Source organism: Mytilus edulis, chromosome 5 (assembly GCF_963676685.1).
Source record: "Mytilus edulis chromosome 5, xbMytEdul2.2, whole genome shotgun sequence".
NCBI lineage: Eukaryota > Metazoa > Mollusca > Bivalvia > Mytilida > Mytilidae > Mytilus > Mytilus edulis.
Window position 1 is genome coordinate 78,175,128 of NC_092348.1, and position 22,530 is coordinate 78,197,657.

Below are 22,530 nucleotides of genomic sequence, written 5' to 3' on the forward strand. Positions count from 1 at the left end.
AATGAAAAGAGCTAGAATAAATCCATATCATAGATCAAATTGAAGAACAGATCAGAAAGAAAGCAACGAAGAAAGAAAAGGATGACTTAATTTCAAGAGCAGATGTAAGTAAACATATATAAGTATATTATTAAGTTGCCAATAGAACGTACTATACTATATGATTGAAAAAATGGAGGTTAAATCATCCTCTAATATTTATCCTGTTGAATAGGAAAAACAGGCAATTTAAAAAAATATATATTCATAATATTAGGATAAAATAGGAAAAACAGGCTGTAGTTCTCAGAAATCAAGGATTTTGTTTTATAATAATATGAGGCAGGCATTACCTGTAAATGGGGATGAAGTCTGTATGAATTATTTTTTTGTAACTCAATTATTTGTCAAAAAAAAGAAACGGAAATACAGTAACGTTTCCGATTTTGGTTCTGTTGTTAGGGATTTTAGTTGTGACGTTATTTAAATTATGACGTCATATGCAATGTAAACAAGAAACGCTATCATTAGGTAACGTTTTTTCATATCAAGGAATTATTAAAAATGAAATAAGTATTGCGCGTTCCTTCCTATTTTATACTAGACTGATAAATATATATTTTACTCAAAGTTTCATACAAACGAGACCGGAAAAAGGAAGTATATTGTACATTTCTGCGCAGGTCCGGGATTTCAAAACATGACATAAAAAAAATTGAACGATTTTGAGTTCATTAGTACAATGAAAAATTCGGGAAATTTTCCCGAATTTTTTTTTTTATTGAATTTTCTACTGTTGTTGGGGACTTCGTCCCCATATAAAAAAACCTTGCATGCTTGTTTGCTCTATATATTGTTCCCTTTGATTTGTTTGTCTTTTGAATGAAATGTACATTTATACAAGGTGTAAAGTATTGTCTTTTTAACTACAATTTGTATTTTTCTTTTGTAAGAATCTTTTTTCAAGAAGCTTGTTTAATGTATTTTAATAAACATGATTTAAGAATAAGTGACTTACATACAAATGTACATGAAAGTTTCATATTTTTCATTTCAGGATACAAAAGTTCACCTGACAACCAAAAGGAACTGCACACCTAGAGCCTTTATCATTCAAAAAGAAGATTATTCCGCAATGAAAAATTCCTGTATGATAGGAGATGGACTGAACTGACAATTTCTGTTTTGTTGAGGATAAAAATCATCAAATTTTATAATTTTATTTTTTGTTTGCATTTAGTGAGACTTAAAAATAAATTATTGAAATAATTTGAATAGATTGTATGTTATGTTTAAGACTAGATCAGAAAAAACAAAAACAAAAGAACCAGACTCCAAGTTGTATAAAAAGGTGGAAGGTCCAGTCCATAAAACGTTAAAAAAAATCGAACGCTTGACTACATAAACAATCAAAAGGAACGAAAAAAAAAAGTCATATTCCTGTCTTGGTACAGGCTTTTCCTTACAAAAAATGGAGGGTTAAACTTTGTCTAATTGTTTACAGACTTTTCAAAACTTGGTCTTATTGTTTACAGACTTTTCTTAACTTGATCCTATTGTTTACAAACTTTTCTTTGGTCTCCAGGAAGAATAAAATGTGTAAACCTATTATGGTTAATATTATTATTATCATTACTGAAGTTTTCCAGCTTTAATATACTATATAGACGAGTCAAATAATTTTATCATGGTAAAAATCATTGCAAGAACATTAAGCAGAAATGTACACGTGCATTGTATATTCTACAATACCATGTTGACTATTCAACCTGTAGTGCTGTACAACAAGTAGTTGAAGTTCCTGTGAAATCATAGTACTAGTAGGCTAACCGTTGGAAGGTCTAAACACCATAAATTTCTAAACATATAACATCTAAACACTTGTTGAAATCTAAACACTTGTTAAAATCTAAACATGTTTAGATGCTAAACGCGTTTCAAAACGTACACAGAAAAAGTGTTTAGATAAGTGTTTAGGATCTAAACACTGTTTTTACAGTGTAGAACTCGTTTGAACAAAGAATGCACACTTTTGAGTGTTTTGTCACGCGGCACTGTTGTTTGTCTGTTTGTCTTCTTTTTTTAGCCATGGCGTTGTCAATTCATTTTCGACTTGTCAATTCATTTTCGACTTTCGCCTCTCTTTTACACTACAGTTGACATCACTAGAACAAAAATATACAAAGATGGGTTGGGCTGTTTCAGTAACATTGTACTAATTAAGGGTAGGATTGAGCGCTCATAAACCTATTAAACCCCGTCACATTCTTATATATATAAAGAGGGAAGAACCAAAAATTTGCGAAAGCAAATTTACAGATCTAACATTGTTTCACATTTGACATTGCTATAGAACAAGAACAACAAACGCTAATAGCGAGGCGCCAGCTTGGACTATAATAATAATAATAATAATAATAATAATAATAATAATAATAATAATAATAATAATAATAATAATAATAATAATAATAATAATAATAATAATAATAATAATAATAATAATAATAATAATAATAATAATATCTTTATTTAAAGAGAGTAACTCATTTGGATTAAACCAATTTTCAATAAGGCTCTCTACATAAAATGTTAACAAAATGAATAAAAAAATAATTAATCTACTATTACACACATGTAAACAATAGACGTATAGAAAGTAATATAACAACAACAACAAAAACAACTATGGTGTACATTGTGGCTTAACTTATAAATTCAACACTTTTAAAAATAAAATGACTTGTAAGAGTTTTTGAATGCAGATATACTTTTTGATTTTTTAACTATAAAGACTCGGCTACAGTGGCGTCGATCTAGAGCACGGCCGACACTCGGCTAACCGAGAGATTGGTCGGTTAATCTATATTGAGTATGCGGCTATATCGGTGGTTGGTCTGTTAATCGGGTTGGCTAAAGTCTGTTAATCAGGTGTTATCGAGAAAATCATTGAAAGTTCAGCATGTTTCATTGTATAACTTTCTAAATATATTTTCATCATAAAAAGTATTCATGTCTAACAAAACAATTCAATGTACTGAATTCAGTGGTGTAATTATTATTTTTCTAGCTTCGATGTACGATCTATAAAATGAAAAGGCGGGTTACTCATCAATAAATTTATACACATTTTACACACATAAAATGTACACAAAATGACACATTGGTTAAATTTACTTGCATTCAATATTTTAAACATCGAAAAAAGAAAGGCATTATGTTTGTTAACCATATTGATATCACTGTGTGAAAAATCTACACGAAAATCTGTATTTTGGTGACATAAATCAATCTTTATTTACAACCTGGTCTGTTAATGGGTCGGATGTATAAAACCCGGTCTGTTAAATTGGTCTGTTAGAGTTATGAATGGCAATAAAAGTATGATTTTATTGCTATATGGGGTGTTATTGGATAAAATGAGTAGGCTCAAGACAAGCGGCTAAAATATACGAAAACAACACATGAGCAATGAAACATAACATATACGGAAACAACACATGAAATTGAAAATTGATAAAAATGGTTTCAAAAGGTGCAATATTAAAGTAATATTAATTTCATCCAAGAATGATCGCATATATTATGCTGATTCTGTTTAATTGTCATGAATGACACAAATATGTCATATACATTGGTAACCAGTATATAAATAAAGAGATAAACGTCGTGATGTAACTAAACATCAGTAAGTAAAATATATTGGGATGACAAAATATGAAAAATAAATAAAGAATAATGAGTAAGATAAATAAAATGTAGAAAAAAATGACATAACAATTTAAAGAATACAGAAATAAACAATACCCCCAATCCGGACCCTCATGGTATACACGAGAATCTGGATGGAAACGCAGAATATAGAATAATATATAAGGACAGTAAAGAGTGATACATTGCTAAAAACGAGCGAAAAATAATACTTATTTAAGAATACACACATGGAACACCGATGTCTGTTGAAACATTAACGGATTGCGATGTACTTATATTGGTGACAAATTCTAGAAGTTTACATGCGGACAACTATGGTGGCAGGTTAATGCCTTTTTGCGTTTAAGCGCTTTAGAGTTTTCGCCTAACATATTCTATATGGTGAAAACGCGAAATTGCGAAGTCGAAAACACGAAAACGCGAAACCCATTTCTCGGTTTGGACTTCGCGTTTTCGCGTTTTCGACTTTGCGATTTCGCCTTTTCACGATTTCGCGTTTTCGCCCTATAGAATATGAAAGGCGAAATCGCGAAAACGCGAAATGGACTTCACCGGTCACCATAGACAATTGTAGTTCTCCTCTGCACTTACGTAGAAAGGAACTAAACGGAATAAAATGAATTGAAACTTAAAATAACCAAATGTAGCTGCATTCGCTCCTTTCCGTTTACTTCTTTAGAGTGATTTGTAAACAACATATGATTAAGTAATAGAAGAAAAGAACCAATTGGATGGTGCTCACGAATTAGGGTTTAACGTCCAGTAAAAATTGTTTTGTTCGTATGTGAACAAGAACACGTTATATGTACCCAGTGCTGTATTAGAAAGACACTTTCAATCGGAATTGAGAACGTGCTACTTCGAACAGACACAAAGATTAAGGTTGATTAAAAACGTCCAAAAAAAAATCATGCATATTCCAGAGGCCAATCCATATCACGCTATATTGAAGTGACACACCCTTCAATAAAATGCAAAGAAAGTCAAAATAAAAATGCTCTTTCTAGGATACTGTGGCACCGTATTGTAATTTTTGTTTACTCAGGAACATCTCATTCTTAAATTTTTCAAGGGGAAAATATAAAGGTAGCAAAATTATTGTCGTGGCTAAATAACTCTTAACTGACCTAATTTCAATTGTCCAACCCATTAACAGACTTTATTCCCATAATTTTCACTAAAACGTGGTATTATTCACGTTATTTTACAATTATGAAATATTTACTAATATCAATTTATTTTTTAGAACCACAGTACTATTTTTTGTCCTTTAAATGATATCTAAATTTGTTTGTTTCGCCTTTTATTAAAAAAATTGCTATGCGTATAAGCATAAATACTACATACTTGCGCGACGCCTTTTAGTTTTACTGAAAACTGCGCAGACTAAGAAATGTTTTTACAAGTGTAAAATGTTCTATGATAGATATTATTTTGTCAGACACTTTTCTTTTTTTTATTTGGTTCTTATAACATGCCAAAAATCTGTATATTTAATAGAGTTTAACATTAAATTAAGCGTTTTACTCTTAACAGACGTATAACCAACCCGATTAACAGACCAATCGCCCATATAGCCGCATACTCAATATAGATTAACCGACCAATCTCTCGGTTAGCCGAGTGTCGGCCGTGTAGAGGTATAATTTGTATATCAAAGTGAATAAGGTGGCGTGGCCGTATGATTGCCTATGGGATAATTATCCATGAGTGTCCAAAGGAAAAGCATACTGCCAATTATACAGGTTAACTTCAACAATGTATAGATATACTCGCATAAATGAAATATATTTTTTAGTATTTTTGAGTAAGAATGAATTGTGATAACATATTTTTTTTTCGTTCGCATTGTGTGTTTATCGACCAGCTATGGTATATGGTATACGAACGCGGACACCCTATCTTTGTAAAATTGTCCAATTAATGTCCGACGGAGGGTGCATCACTCAGTCATGATCAGATAGTTGTTAAATCTACCTATCTCTTAAGGTACTGGATATCTCAGTTGCTACTGAGTTCTCTTGCCTAACACAATTTGTCAAACGGGTTGAAGTTTTCTTGCTCTTTTATTCCGCATATACGTTACTCGAGATACTTGACTTTGTGTTCTGCCCTTCTATTCTTATCTCCATATTGTATGGTCAACTGACAAGGATAAATTTGTGACAAGAACGTGTTTAATCATGCTATTGTTTTAACAAGGATTTATATATTAGATCATATTAGTATAGACTGTCCCTGTATATGATACTATGTATAAATCCTATGGTTAAAAAAATCATTAGTTTTTAAATACCAAGGATGTGTATAGTTACTATCAGAGACATATATATACACACTGTCACTCGTATACATGTCTCTGTTACTATATAATACAAAACTTGGATTTACCGACCCCTCGGAGACCGACCCCAAACAAAAATGGGGTGAAAGTGTCGATCCAAGATTCATTAGGGCCAAACACTTTAGAAACAAAATAATTAAACTTTTTGTTTTATAGTTGAAAAAGGTTATTTGTATAGTAAGAAGGTTCTTACTATACAAATCCTTGATAAAACCAAAAATGACACGTGCCAAATACCGGAAAATTACAGCTTGTCCGCATTTGGTTTTAAATTTAGATAGACAGTCAGCACTTCCGGCACATGTGGAAATCAAATCGAAGAAATGGCAAACGAAGATGTTAGCAAAACTGCCTCTGTTGAGGTACATTTTGCACAAAGATTGGCTTCAAATGAGAAGAAGATTAGAGACAGAGCAATGAAGAAATTAAGAAAATGGCTTGAATTGAAATCTTTAACCAAAAAAGGTGTGCAAGTTTACCTCGTTTCTCCTAACAAACAGACCCAAAAATTATGGCAAAATGGAACACACATGTCAATAATATTACAACAGCAGCCACACTAATGCTTAACCTAATGAAGAAAAACGTATAGGTCAATTCAAAATCAAGAAGCATATGCATCATTTGTAAGACCAAAGCTAGAGTACAACAGCTGTGTCTGCGACCCATATACCATACCATATAGACTATAGTGTCGACACTACTCCACATCTAAATTACAGCACTGATTTTAACTACATACTTGAAAGTTTTTAGCTGTTCACTTACGCTGGAGTATATACACTAAAACATGAGTCCACTCCTTGACGGGAAGATAGAGAGATAGATAGATAAATCACAAACTAAAAATGTCCAAGCACAGAGCAGCTAGGATGGTACACATAAACATGCCATAGCCCCAGCTCAGTTACACTACATTTGAGAAAAGGCAAATACAATCTTGAATCCTGTTCTATATCATGCACCATGTAGCCATATAGAGTGCTAGTTTTCTTGTAGCCTGGTTAATTCTTAACTAGGTCGTTTCATACTTGGTGTATTTATAAATGGAATATATTAAATTAAAGAACTTTTCTTGATTTCAACTCTTTAAGTTATGAGTTTTGTTTAAAACGTGTTATATATAATTGTTTACAGAAAAAGCTTTTACTGAAGCAGATTTCCTGAAGATATGGAAAGGTCTCCACTACTGTCTATGGATGCAGGACAAAGCACTTCTTCAGGTTTATATTTTATTTAAAATGGTGTAACTAGAAATTCTAAACAGTCATATGATTTTTATACGCCCGTCAAAATTTTGACGTATTATGGTATACAAATGTCCGGTGTCCGTCTGTCTGTCCGTCTGTCTGTCCAGCGTAAACATGTCGCACCGTAACTTGAGAACGACTTATCTAAATTTCATGAAACTTAATATAGTTGTTTTTTATGATGATCAAATGATCTGTATACTTTTTGGTGAAAATAAGATTTAAACTTTTTGAGTTACGGCACTATGTAACTAAAACAGGGGTGTGTTGTTTTTTCACATGTCGCACCGTATCTCAAAAACGATTCTTGATTATTGCTTTAAACTTTACACACTTCTTAGTTATATTAATCTTAATATCTGTATACTTTTGGTGATGATTCAAAATTTCATTTTTGAGTTATCGAGTATTTTGTAAAAAAAGGGGGAGGGTTTTTTACATGTCGCGCCGTATCTCAAAAAACGATTTATGATTATTTCTTAAAACTTTACACACTTCTTTGTTATATTAATCTAAAGATCTGTATACTTTTTGGTGATGATTCAAAATGTTACTCCCTTAGCTCATTACTGATTTCCTTTGCTTTTTGTGGCATTCAACCTAAACAGGAAGTTTTCTAAATTCTAGATTGAACTAATATAAATAGAGATAATACTTAAATATTTCATTTTGTGCCTTGAGATTGATATAAGTTCTGTTTTTAATATTTTTTATACTTGTAGGAGGAGATGTGTGCATTTATGTCCCGACTGGTTCATGTATTCAGTCATCCAGACAACACATTACTGTTTATACAAGTGTTCTTACAGACAGAGGCTAGGGAATGGAATGGCACAGACCGCTGGAGGATGGATAAATTCATGATGGTAACCATCCTCCCCATTGCCTCATTGTTCCTGTGATTGAAACACTGTTTTATTATTAAAAATTTCGGTCAAATTGCCTATGTACATGTATTTAACTTATTTACTATAAAAAATGGACTTAACTGGGAGTTCAAGGAAGTTAGAATATTTAAAGAATTGCCTGCATACTTTGGAACAGCCATGAAAAATCACATTTTTTCTTAATCCATTAAAATAAATGAATCCACAGTATAGCATGTTTATTGTCCATATTTTGTCAATCATTAGCATAATATGGTCCCAAATGATGTGGCTCTCATCAATTGAAATTGTAAGATATTTGTTGGATATGAGATGATATTTATGATATTATAGATAGATATTTTAATCAGTTATTAATAACATAATTGATTGTTTTCAAATACTTTTCAGTTGTTCCGTAACATGTTAACACAGTCATTAGAGTTTCTGAAAAAACAGAAATGGAAAAAGAGTCTTATTACCAAGTTTACAGACATTCTGTCCAATAAGATAATGAACATTAAGGAAGACACTTCACCAGACGGACTTAAGATACATTTTACAGATATTTATTTGGATGAACTAGAGAGGGTTGGTGCTGAAGAGGTAAGGCTCAATGAAACATGCTTTTATAAACATAAGACAACTTCTCTCTACTAGAAATTGTTCATCGTAGGAAACATTGTATTAATTTTTTTTGATTTAGCAGATGGTCCAAAGATAAAGGAAGATGTAGTTTGAGTGCCAATGAGACAACTCTCCTTCTAAGTATTAATTTATAAACGTAATCTATTATAGGTCAAGGTATGTCATTCAACACGGGGCTTTTGTTCCCACTGAACAGCAAGCTATAAAAATTACTAGTGTAAAACCATTCAAACGGGAAAACCAACGGTCCAATCTATATAAAGACAAAAAACGAAAAACACTTATGAACCACATAAAGAGACGAAAACCACTGAACAGTATGTTTATTATCTACATATTGTTCTCTCAATTAAATATAATCAGCTTGTGAGCATCAAGGCCATTGTCCTAATTATCACTCCATAACATGTTAAAAGTTGACGACAGGTTGTAGGCGCTATTCTTGGGTCACTATAAATCTTATTATTCAACAAACCTGGCAACAATGTATTTTCTGTTTCAAATACAAATATGAAAGAGATAGGATATAGGCGCAATGGCATTCTTGGGTCACTATATATCTTAATATTAAACAAACTGGCAACATGAGATTTTTTTCATTTCATATGCAAATATGAAAGAAATAATATTAAGAATTCAAAAGGGGTAAAAAGCATTTTTTTCAGTTTGACCTGCCTTTCAAACTTTTCAATAAAGAAAAGATTTATTAAGTTCCTTATTTGATAAACAAACAAATTTATTAAAAATCGATAGTAACTGAAATAGTGTAATGGGATATATGTGTATATTACCAAAGGTCTTTATCACAGTGATCTTTCACACTTTAAAAAAAAGAAACAGTTTCAAAATAAGAAAAACACAGTATTTGAACAAGTATAGAAAGCCGTATAATATTGTTAAATGAATAAATGTTTTGAATAGATGTCTATAAATACAATGTATGATCAGATCAGCAAGATATAATGAACTGATTTTAAAGTGGGCAAATTAGAGTTATCTCCTCATGATTGGTTTTTACTTTCACTCCCCTAATTAGGTTTACTCTATTCTTATCACTGTCCTGTTGATTTCTAGTAAACAAGAGTGAGTTGAATTTATTGGAATGAATTTTAGTAGAATATTGTGCTTGGTGAGCATATTTTCTCCTCTCTGGGTGTTATATAGTATATACATAAACACATGCTGACATTGTTATTTTTCATATCAAAACTTGAACAATTTACTAGGCCAATAGTCCAATACACACAACTATAATTGTAAACAAAATTTAATAGATGAAAGCTAGTTTGAACTTATGATTTTTAAAATTTGACATTTCAAGGAAGCAGTACAAAATGTATTTAGTTTTCTTGTTTTCCATTTACAGTTACCACCAGGCAAAGTTTGGAGTTTATTGGCACCCTTCTCTAATTATATACAAAACTCCAGAAAGTAAGTGATTTTGTTTTGTTTGAATGTACTAATTTCCCTTGATATTAGTTTAAACACGTTACTTATTATTTAAACAGTTTTATACATTCAGAACTATATAAAGGAGAGGAATTATCCTTGGTTGTCTGTACACAGAGTAGTCCTGATTTGAGTAAGATTTGTGTTTAAGGCCATTTCTAAATGTATTGACTGTGAATATTTTTCATAGTTTATAGATATTTTTTTTAAATATTGCCATTATAAATTGAACATGAGCATTGTTAAATATTACATACATGTGAGACATATCTCAGTGTCATCAGTTTATTTGTTTTGTTTCAGTGGTGTGGTTGTAGGCAGGGTTGTATCAAGAGTATTTGATGCCATTATACAACAAACAGTGGATGATGCTATGACTGCAGCTGAAAAACAAATAGAGGTAGGAAAAACATAATTGTCTTTTTTTGCATGAAAACATTATCAAAAGCTATTCTGCATTAGTCTCAAATATCGCATGCAGAGAAATATTGTTTGAAATTGATAGTTGATAGAGTCATGTTCATAACTGTGTGGACAACCACAGACAACCACAATACTTATGTTGGTAATAATACTGAATCATTTACATTTAACTTGTTTGAAATTGGCTCTCATTAACATTAGTTTTAACACTCACTCAGTCTGACATAAGCCTTACAGTGGGCATTTAAATGGAATAAAAGAGTAAAGTACATGCAGGTCCATGAGAAGAAAAAAAGAAAGTTTAAGTATTCAACATTTAAATCAACATACAAGGTTAAGTCCTCTGCTATTTATTAGTATGATTTGATTAAAGCATTTAGATTGATTGATTGTTGGTTGCTTAACGTCCAGTGGCAAACATTTCATGCATGTTCAGGACGAGAAAAAGTTAACAATACATACAATAGGTAGGTCTTTTAATGGTAAAGGCCATCCGGGATAATGGTCGGGGAAAATTGGACTGCCACTAGAAAATGAGGGTATACTGGATAGGGACAGACATTTTGCCTTGCAACAGGCCACCTACAGACCCCTCAAAGAGTTGTTGCAAGGGTTCTTAACATGCAAAGAGTGTTGCACTCTCTTTACACGAGACATCATATTTAACGTCCCCATTCTGACCAGATGTGGCTGCAAACTTGATACAGCCAAACGGACGCCCCATTTTGGCAAGCGTTTTACTGCCGGTCGGGAGAAGACCAATTGACAAAATTAAGCATTTAGAATCTTTGGCAACCCCACAGTTTAAATGTCTATAACAGGTACAATATGACAAGTGGGCGTTATAGACGAATGTTCACCTTATCTGACCCAGTCGATTAATAACCTGAGTGCCCTGGGAAATGGTCTTCTCCACGCTGTTATGAAAATGATTCTAGAATAATCAGTATTTAAGGGGGTTCGCGGGTCTAAATCATTTATATAGGATTTCTCTATATTTTTCTGTAAATGAACTTTATCTTATAGTTAATAGAAAAATAAAATAAAAAATGGGGTCACTGTTCATTTGCACTCACAATGTGCCTTCGAAAGAAGCATACATCTTTGTAAAAGTCCTTTTTTTCTGTTGAACTAATAGGAGAAATAAAGGGAATATCGACATAAAAAAAGAATTTTTTTACAGAAATCGCTCAAATTTTACAATAATTTAGTTTAAGTACAGCATATATTGAAATTATATTAAAAAATATAGGTCACCGATGAGTTAAAAGAGATATTTCAATTTTAAAGCCAAAAAATGGCATTTTTCCACCAAAGGGAGATAATTTGGACATTTTTCAATGATGTTTACTTTTTAAAAGTCATCTGGGGCCAACACGAATCAATTCTTTTGAATGTTTTTTGTACCATATGATAAAGTAACAACTACAAAAGGTAATAAATAAAATTTGTAATGAAAAACATGTTTAATTTTTTTCTGAAATTTTTATACCCTCGAGCCTCCTTAAACATGTGTTTTTATCATTTTAAAAGTGTTTCCATCCTATAAGTAATAATCGTACCTATATTGGTGAATATAATCTCTGAAAAAGTGAATGGGCCATATAACTGATTCTGAACTTGATAATATTTACAAGTAGTAATGCAATAATCCATTGTAATATAAGTAAATTACCTATATTAAATAAGATGTTGTGTTATTACCAATGAGACAGTTATGCACCACAGTCCAAATAGTGTGAATTAAGCAATTAAAGATCAGCATACAGTCTTAACAATAAGCACAACCTGTACCTTGCATGACAAAAATGAACAATTAAAACAATTACAACAACATTCTGGTTTATGACTTCACAATAAAAGAAAAACAGATTATACAGACAGCAACATAGGACAACCACTGGCATGTGAATGTATAACATACATTTAAACATTAGGAACTTTAAATAAAAGTATGATTGACTTCATAGCTTCTTTTGTTCAGCGTTGTTTAGCAAAACAGTATTGGATTTGGTGAAAAGGGAATGGGGAATCCTTTTATTTTATTTTATATACATGAATTGAATATGGCTTTTCCTAGTTATAGATAATTTAAATTAGAGCAATGTTTGTTCCTGTAAGTAAATTTGTTAACCACTTGCAAGGTAATTATAAATGCAGTTAAATCATTTATTCAATACTGAAGTTTTTGTTTGAAATGTCTCATGATAATGCTGGAGAAAAAAAAGAAGATTAAAAATGACTGCATATATTTTCACAAGAGAGTACAAAAGTCCAAATAATTCACATATGTATGTATTTAGATAACGATATTTAAGAATAATTTCTGTTGACAGAAAGAAGAAGGAGACAGTGAGAATGAAGAGAACATTGATGAAGAAGAAAAAGAAGACACTGAAGATCTTGAAGATACAGAAATTCCACCTAGACTTCAGGTTGGTTTACTATATCCATGAGAAGCTAATTGTTTTATATTTTTTGTACCCAAATTTAAATATTACAAAAGTAACAACACCTGTTAATCAATACACGGATGTGTTTGATGATCGAAGGCTCACATAGCATACAATTAATTATCTTTAATGTTGATTAATGCACACTTGTTGTTATTTATGATTCTTTTCCTGGTACATGTACATTTGCATGATTAAATTAAATTATCTCCGTTGTGTCTGTTTTTGTTTGACTTTAAAGCTACATGATTAGAAGTGTTGTATACGAAATTATCTCCCTTGTTTCCGTTTTTGTTTGTCTTTAAAGCTACATGATTAGAAGTGTTGTATACTTAATTATCTCCCTTGTTTCTATTTTAGTTTGACTTTAAAGCTAAATGATTAAAAGTGTTGTTTGACTTTAAAGCTACTTGGTTAGAAGTGTTATATACTTAATTATCTCCCTTGTTTCTGTTTTTGTTTGTCTTTAAAGCTTCATGATTAGAAGTGTTGTATACTTAATTATCTCCTTTGTTTCTATTTTAGTTTGACTTAAAAGCTACATGATTAGAAATGCTGTATATTAAATTATCTCCCTTGTTTCTGTTTTAGTTTGACTTTAAAGCTACACGATAAGAAGTGTTGTATACTAGATTATCTAACTTGTTTCTGTTTGACTTTAAAGCTACTTGATTAAAAGTTGTATACTAAATTATCTGCCTTGTTTCTGTTTTAGTTTGACTTTAAAGCTACATGATGAGAGATGTTGTATACTAAATTATCTCTCTTGTTTCTATTTTAGTTTGACTTTAAAGCTATAGCAGATGAATTGTTCCAATTAGGCAGCAATAAAGATTGTGTTAGTAAGAACAGGAACAGAATCTACAGACTTGTCAAAAGGTAAGCAGTAGTATATACATGATATATTAGGTATCATGGTTCTCGCTAAGGATTTTTGAAGGCGAGTCCAGGGACTTGTCTTTTTTGGCCATGATGAGTCCAACAGCAAGAAGAGGATATTTTATTGCAATAAGATGTATTATTTTAGTCTCCATGACCTATCAAAGCAATTAAATGACATTAAATTCAGATTACTTTAAAACTTTTGCAACAAAATGATGATATTTGTGTTCAACTGTGTTCAGTTTATACAAAATATTTCAATCTTGGTGCATCTTTGGACTCACCAGTTTTGAAAATGGTGAGTCCAGATAGAGTTTTATGAGTCCAGGACTCATGGACTCGCCTTAGTGAGAACCCTGGGTATGTGTAATTGTACTAGTGTAAGGATTTAAAATCTACAGGCATGCTTTGTTTTTATGCCCCACCTACGATAGTCACCACCTATGATAGTAGAGTGACATTATGTCTGTGCGTGTGTTCGTACTTCTGTTATGGTTTTTGCCAAGGTAGTTTTTGATGAAATTGAAGTCCAAGCAACTTGAAACTTAGTATACATGTTCCCTATGATATGATCTTTCTAATTTAAATGCTAAATTAGATTTTTGACCCCAATTTCACAGTCTATTGAACATAGAAAATGATAGTGTGAGTGAGGCATCTGTGTATAATGGACACATTCTTGTTTTTACTAGTAAAGAGATTCTATTCTAATCTGTCAATTTGGTAAAAGATTTCAGGATTTGAATGAGGGTATACTGCCACAAGAGAAGGTTGATGAAGAAGAGGGGGATATTTTAAAAAAGAAAGATATCTCTTTAGCTGTTCAAAGACTGGAAAACTTAGAGGTTAAAAAAAAGAAAAAAAAGAAGAAGAAAAAGAAAAAGAACTTGCAGGATGAAAATGAAGGTAGGTTATACTTTTTTAGAATGAGATTTTATATATTTATATACTTTTTAAGTTAGTTGTCAGTGAGAAAATAACCGAAAAAAAATGCACCTCTGGGACGTTCATTAGCTATAAAGGAAAATTGGGAGGAAAATTTAAAACTACCATATGGGTAGTCAAGGTTGTTTAAATCAAAATTGTCGTTTATCTAAATATCACAGATAATTGAAAAAACTTGCATATTACATTTAAAGTGACTTATGGAAGGAAAATTTCAGGGACATTTGGGTTAAAAACAATTTAAGCACAGGTATTGCTAAAAAAGAAATTTATATAAGCAATTGAATATTCACCAATATATTCTAAAATTCAATGATTGATGAAATATTTCCAAAGAACTGTATAAAAATCATGCAAAAACAGGTTTTGTTTACCCAACCATGTTGTGAAGTGCATTATTTTCATACATGATGTTAAGATTTCAATTTTTGACCACCCTTTGACGAAATTGTTTATATCCTGCTGAAGAAGTGGTAGAATAACTGTTTATATATTTTCAGGTTCACAGAGTGGTGAAACAGAAAATTTAAATTCTAAACCTGAAACAAAGAAAGTGAAAAGGAAAAGCGAAGACCAAAATACAGAACCTTCTTTATCTCCAGAGAAAAAGAAGAAAGAGGGTAAAAAAGGGCTGGAAAAGAAAGAAAATAAAAACCAAGCTCAGGAAGTTAGTCCAAAATTAGCATCAGCAAACAAGACAGGAAAACAGAAGAAAAAACAAAATAACATGCATGAAGCTTCACCAGAGGTCAAAGTACAAGGCAGCAAAAAAAAATCTGATATGAAGAAAAATATAATCGCAGATAGTATCTCAAATTCAACTAAAAAAGGCAGCAATAATAAGAAGATTGACACAGATCAAGTTGACAATAGTATTACTCTAGATATATCTCTTACTACTTCAGCAAAGAAAAAGAAAGGAAACAAATACAGTGCTGCTTCAGTAGTGTCAGAGTCCATGGGAGATAACTCAACACCATCAAAAAGTAAAAACAAACTAAATGATGTGTCTTTTGATCAAAGTATGGCTGAAGTATTTGATAATGTTAGTAATGACATAACAAAAAATGAACAGGTTATTACAGTGAAATCTAAGAAAAAAAGAAAAAGCTCTGTGACTATAGAAGAATCTGTGATGGAAGAGAAAAATGTCTCCACTCCATCATCAAAGAAAACTCCTAAAAGTAAAAGTTCAGAAGCCAAAATGATGAAATTGATAGAAGAGAGTACAATTAACAGTTCACCAAAATCTGAAGGGTTTGCTAAGTTTGACACAATAATGAAGACGCCACCTGCTTTCGTTAGAAAATCTGTAAACAAACTGAAAACACCAAAGTCAGCAGTGAAAAAGGTAAAATTGTAATTATTTTTAATCAATATCCAAAAGTTCCACTTAAATCAATGCTAAAGACTATTTTATTCTTGATGTTAGGTATTTAGCTCAAGGTTATGAATATTACAGTCACTGACGAGATGATTTTTTTCCTTTTATCATTTTTTCATAATTCTGATATTGAAGGATTTATATTACTTTTTAGCTCACCTGGCCCGAAGGGCCAAGTGAGCTTTTCCCATCACTTTGCGTCCGGCGTCCGGCGTCGTCGTTGTTAACTTTTAGAAAAATCTTCTCCTCTGAAACTGCTGGGCCAAATTAAACCAAACTTGGCCACAATCATCATTGGGGTATCTAGTTTAAAAAATGTGTGGCGTGACCCTGCCAACCAACCAAGATGGCCACCATGGCTAAAAATAGAACATAGGGGGTAAAATGCAGTTTTTGGCTTGTAACTCAAAAACCAAAGCATTTTGAGCAAATCTGACATGGGGTTAAATTGTTCATCAAGTGAAAATCTATCAGCCCTCAAAACTTTCAAATGGGACAACATCCCTAATGCGCCTTGAAATGAGGAACTCAAAAGTCACGTGTAAAGAAAAAATCTCTGTGTAGTGATATTGGACATGTTTCTATTTTTAACAAATGACTGAACTTAATTATTTGTGGTGATTAGGAAAGTAGAGGAACATAGAATAAATGTGTAAAAACTATGGAGCTATTGAATGTGTTCAAAGTATTAAATTTTCAAAGAACTTATTGTGTTAAAAAGGGGACATTTTACCACAAGGAGCCGCATCACAAAAGGATGTTCGGGGTTTGCTAATTTACGGAAAAAGTAATCTCACTTCGTACCCCGAAAATTTAACCACATATGTGAAAATGTCACAGCTTCGAAACGAGCTATCATACATATCCAAGTTTACGATATGGACTGAGCTACAGGAAAAAACGTTACATTTTTGTACCATTACCGCCTATGTAAAAACAATTAAAGATATTGAGCCAAATGAATAGGACAACCGGTTATTGGGTTGCTGCCCCGAAAAAAGTAATTTGAAGGAAATTTTGCAGATTTTGGTTATTATCTTGAATATTATTATAGAAAGAGATAAACTGTAAACAGCAATAATGTTCAGCAAAGTAAGATCTACAAATAAGTCAACATGACCAAAATTATCAGTTGACCCCTTAAGGAGGTATTGCCCTTTATAGTCCATTTTGACCAATTTTTCATAAATTTTTGTAATCTTTTACAAAAATCTTCTCCTCTGAAACTCCTGGGCCAAATTTAACCAAACTTGGCCACAATCATTATTGGGGTATTTCGTTTAAAAATTGTGTGGCGTGACCTGTCCAACCAACCAAAATGGCTGCCATGGCTAAAAATAGAACATAGAGGGGAAATGTAGATTTTGGCTTATATCTCTGACACCAAAGCATTTAGAGCAAATCTGACTAGGTAAAATTTTTTATCAGGTCAAGATCTATCTGCCCTGAAATTTTCAGACAAATCAGACAACCTGTTGTTGGGTTGCTGCCCCCAAATTAGTAATTTTAAGGAAATTTTGCAGATTTTGGTTATTATCTTAAATATTATTATAGATAGAGATAAACTGTAAACAGCAATAATGTTCAGCAAAGTAAGATTTACAAATAAGTCAACATGACCGAAATGGTCAATTGACCCCCTAAGGAGTTATTGTCCTTTATAGTCAATTTTCAACAATTTGAATTTTTACTAACATTTTCCACTGAAACTACTGAAACTACTGGGCCAAGTTCATTATAGATAGAGATAATTGTAAGCAGCAAGGATGTTCAGTAAAGTAAGATGTACAAACACATCACCATCACCAAAATACAATTTTGTCATGAATCCATCTGCTTCCTTTGTTTAATAGTCACATAGACCAAGGTGAGCGACACAGGCTCTTTAGAGCCTCTAGTTATTGTAATTTCAACAATCTTGATAATCTCTGAAAAATTGTTTTAATGAGATATTTTATTTTGATTAATCTTAAAGACAGAAATGGATCGTTTCACGGTTTTATGCACCATAGTTAAATTGCTGATCATTGGTGGCATTTCCATTGTTAAGAATGTTTTTAAATAATGTATGTCATGTGTGTTTCTAAATTTTACCCAGAATGCATAAGAGTCTGAAATGGTGAAAAGATGAATAGATTAAAAAAAAAAAAAAAAAGCCAGCAGTCAACCATTAAGCTGTGAGGAATACATCTCATTTGTTGTATACATGTTCCAGACCGTATGAGTATTTGGACCGTACGCGGACGGTCTGGACCGTATGCGTACTTTTTCAAAATATGCATACGGTCTGATTAACATTAAGAAGTTAGTCAAGTTTATTAGATACAAATGTATATAACAGATCAACAGAACTTATGTCTCAAATTAATATAAAAAGTTCAATAGTAATGGAAATAAAAACTTAATATTTTAACTATTTAAAATAATCACGCTTATTTAATCTGTTAATCTCCTGTATTTAGCATGTCAGTAATTCGTTAACTGCATGCAGCCCATTATGCTCATTGAAATTGAAGTTATCGGAAGTAAACATAATGTGGGGAGACAATTGTTATAGAATATTTAGGAACTTTACAAAAAAAGACAAAGGAACATGCATGAACAAATCATGTTAATGTAAAAGAAAATATGACGTTCCTTGTGGTACATTTGTAGCAATTGTCACCTTGGTCCAAAGTAACAAAATAGGATTAAGATATACAATTAAACAAATATTTAATGTCAATTGTTCGCTTATTCACTTTATTCATCTATTTGTAATAATAACAATTTGTATAACTAAAAATAAAGATTTTGATAAATGTTTGTTTAAATTTAACCCATATGATCCCAAAACATGTCTGCTCAGCTGGACCGTACGCGTATGGTCGGACCGTACGAGTCTACGTATACGGTCCGGACCGTACGCGTACGGTCCAAATACTCATATGGTCTGGAACAAACATAATAAGGCTCATAGAAAAATCGCAATGATAACAGATTTCATGAAAATCATATACATTTTAAGTATATAGAAAAGACTGTGTGCTTGAAAAAAATCTCACTTAATTTGGACAGAAAATCATGAATATGGTACATAGTATTGAAAAATGCTTATGCTTGACATATAAACAACCTATCTTTTTTATCTGGTAGATGGTTGGTTGTAAATAGTTAATATTTCTATTATAATGATATTTTTATATGAATCATTCCAACTTTTTTTGTTCATTACAGCAAACATTGGAAGCTCCAACCTCCTGTCCAGATTCAAAGAAAAAAGTAATCTTTAACATGAAGAAAAATGATTCAATAAGTAGGTTGTCATGGTTATAATTCATTTCCTGAAAAACATTGTAATTAATTTTTTTATTGTGGGTCATCCTTGTATATTAATGGAAATTTTAGTAAGTGGTCCTGTTGTTCTGCACATTGTTAGCCAATGCAGTGCACATATTTAGCAGGTATGATGACTTACACAACATTACTTGTATGTTATGTACATATTGTGATGTTTTGTCGTTTGTATATGTTTAGATTACAGATTAGAACAAGATACTGTGGATTCAGTAGTTGTCATAGGTACCAATTTTCATGGACTGAGGTAAATTTGCATTTTGGTGGACATTTAATTTAGTTGTTTTGGCAAAGTTTGCATACATTGCTTTAAAAAATTTGTAATCCATTGAATATTTAAATTTGTGAATACCCTGTACCCACTAAATTCCATGAAAATTGGTATTCACATGTATATTGATGAATTCACAGTCAGTCAAACTGAGAGAATTACTAAAAAGTTGTAACTAATTCTTATGTGGTCTGAGTATCAATAAAATAGAGAATGGAAATGGGGAATATGTTTAAGAGACAACAACCCGACCAAAGAGCAAACAAGAGCAGAAGGCCACCAATGGGTCTTCAACGCAGCAAAGTAAAGCTATTTATATCCTCAACAAGATTACTTATTACGGTACTATTATTTTTTCCAGGTTTTCAGGACAGTATAAACTCACTATTCAGTCCAGGATCGTTTAATCCAACTAAAACAGCAGACCATGGAATTCTAAAGACACCTTCACCAGCCATGACTCGTAGTCGGTCATTCAAGAAACGAAGAGCATCAACTGGAGTTATTAAGCAAAAAAGGCCAAAAGCAGCAGATTTCTTTTAAAACTTTCAATTTTTAGTGAAGATCTGAACTTTGATAGAAATCTTTATGTTGATATTCTGTTCAGTTACATTCAAGATAGCATAAAATTCATGTTCAATTACCAAATTTCATACTTTGTATGAATTTAGAATTCTATTCTTCAGTATTTTTAATTATTAGATATTTTCATGAAAAATGCAAATTTAGCACATACTGGTTGTATCTAACAAGAATAATAAAAAAGACAAAAGGAAACTTATAAATAATCCATATGATATTTTCAAATATTTAAATCTTGAAAATAATTTATTTTTTATACATATCCAATGTAACTGTTCGTAGAAATTAGGATTTATCACATTTGTGCCTGAAATTTAAAGTCAGTTAAGGTGGTACCTAACACTACAGGGAGATAACTCTGTAAAGTCAGCTAAACATTTTAATTACGTTGTGTTGTATAGGGAATATTAAGCTTCCTAATGATCGATTTTGGTGTTTGTCAAACTGCTATATAACCAGTGTATTTTTTCTGACAAAACGGTTGGTTCAAAATTTTGGAAATTTTTATATTTTTGTTAAAGGGTCAAAGTACATACTTTGTCAAAATTGAATTAAAATTAAACGAGCCAAATTAATTTTAGTGAAAGTGTTAGGTACCACCTTAAGTTTTATTATCTTTCAAACTTGTTGATCAAATTTTAGAAACAGTGAAATTCAGCAGTATACAGCAACTTACAATTATTTTTAATCCTGTTATGTTGAAATGTTGAATGAAATTCACTATCAAAACCGTCAGAGTGTTAACAAATTATTAGATATTTACTTTTGATATAGCATTCATGAACATTGTCAAAAAGATCACACTTATAATATCTGGTTAAATACTGTAGTGACTTTCAATATTTTTATGGGTTATCTATTTTAATTATTATATATATAATAAAAACTGACTGTCATCATAATCACACAGTATATCAGTTAGGTTCGAGTAAACATTTTTAACTGAGTGTTTTTTAAATGTTAAATCTTGAATAAGCCACAGTATGCATGGTTTCTGTAACCTTAGGTTGACCAATCAGATTACATCTACGGGGGCCATGCATCATTTTACTGCTTTTCCTATTTGTTAATGACAAATGAATTATACCAAAATTGTTATTTATGCAACGTAATTGAAATATAATTTCTTATATTAAAGTTATATTATTAATTTGTTCTTGAGATTTTTTGAAAGAAAATCCATATTGAAAAGTTCTTTTCTCACAATATTTCTATATTAATAATACAACTGTTAAGCAATTATATGCTATGTATATAGATATAGGAAGATGTGGTATGATTGTCAATGAGACAACTCTCCTTCCAAGAGTATTTATATACACTTTTCAAAACACAAGCAATACACATATTAGCATCAATTTTAAAAACTTTCAAAGTTAAGTCCAGTGGGTTATAAGGCACAGGAATGCTTGGATGGATTACTTAAGTTGAAATTAGACTGACCAATCTTTTAGATTCAATTATGAGCACATACAAAAAACTACTTTATCATGCTGGATTAAGTTTTGTTTAAAGGGTATTTTTTGGAAGTATACAAAATAACACAATATACAACATTTGTCCTTATCTTCATTTTAAAGTTTATCAATCCTATGAAACTGAGTTCTAGAGAGCTCGAGGTAGCCATTTACAATTTTTTTTAAGATTTTTAATTATGTTCATTTACTGTGATATCTGCAGTAGAGAAACATGTAATACCACAATAGAATAATTTCTTTATTGAAACCAGGATGTCTTTTTATATATAGGATTTTTAAACCACAAAATTATTTTTGGGTTTGTATGATGTCCTCGTCGTCTGAAGACACATTTGGTTTCTGGACAATAATTTGTTTTAGAGAATGAATCTCTTATGAAATTTTACAAGGTTAAATACCACAAAAGGAAATTTTGTTTGTGAACCCCTGCTGCATCCACCTGTGCCAAACAAGCATGGTAATATATAACCACAACACATGAATAACACTTTTTGAATAGCTGATTCTTTCTAGAAGGAGAAAATGG

At 31.4% G+C, this 22,530-nt stretch overlaps 1 protein-coding gene across 3 annotated transcripts; it reads left to right on the forward strand.

Moving 5' to 3' along the window:
• Positions 1 to 6,304: 6,304 nt before the first annotated feature.
• On the forward strand, positions 6,305 to 21,676 carry LOC139524511 (ribosomal RNA processing protein 1 homolog A-like). 3 transcript variants are annotated; one of them, XR_011664809.1, is made up of 13 exons: positions 6,305 to 6,502; positions 7,175 to 7,260; positions 8,010 to 8,153; positions 8,565 to 8,759; positions 10,168 to 10,232; positions 10,554 to 10,650; positions 13,010 to 13,108; positions 13,908 to 14,005; positions 14,739 to 14,914; positions 15,454 to 16,304; positions 19,554 to 19,632; positions 20,306 to 20,855; positions 21,133 to 21,676. XR_011664809.1 is itself a non-coding variant. In XM_071319331.1 (12 exons), the coding sequence occupies exons 1-12, from the start codon at positions 6,361 to 6,363 to the stop codon at positions 20,485 to 20,487; spliced, it is 2,214 nt and encodes a 737-aa protein (XP_071175432.1). In that variant the 5' UTR covers positions 6,305 to 6,360; the 3' UTR covers positions 20,488 to 21,676. The 3 variants fall into 3 exon arrangements, 1 of the variants encoding a protein (XP_071175432.1); XR_011664810.1 differs by having other exon boundaries at positions 20,306 to 20,829; positions 21,120 to 21,676; XM_071319331.1 differs by having other exon boundaries at positions 20,306 to 21,676.
• Positions 21,677 to 22,530: the final 854 nt, after the last annotated feature.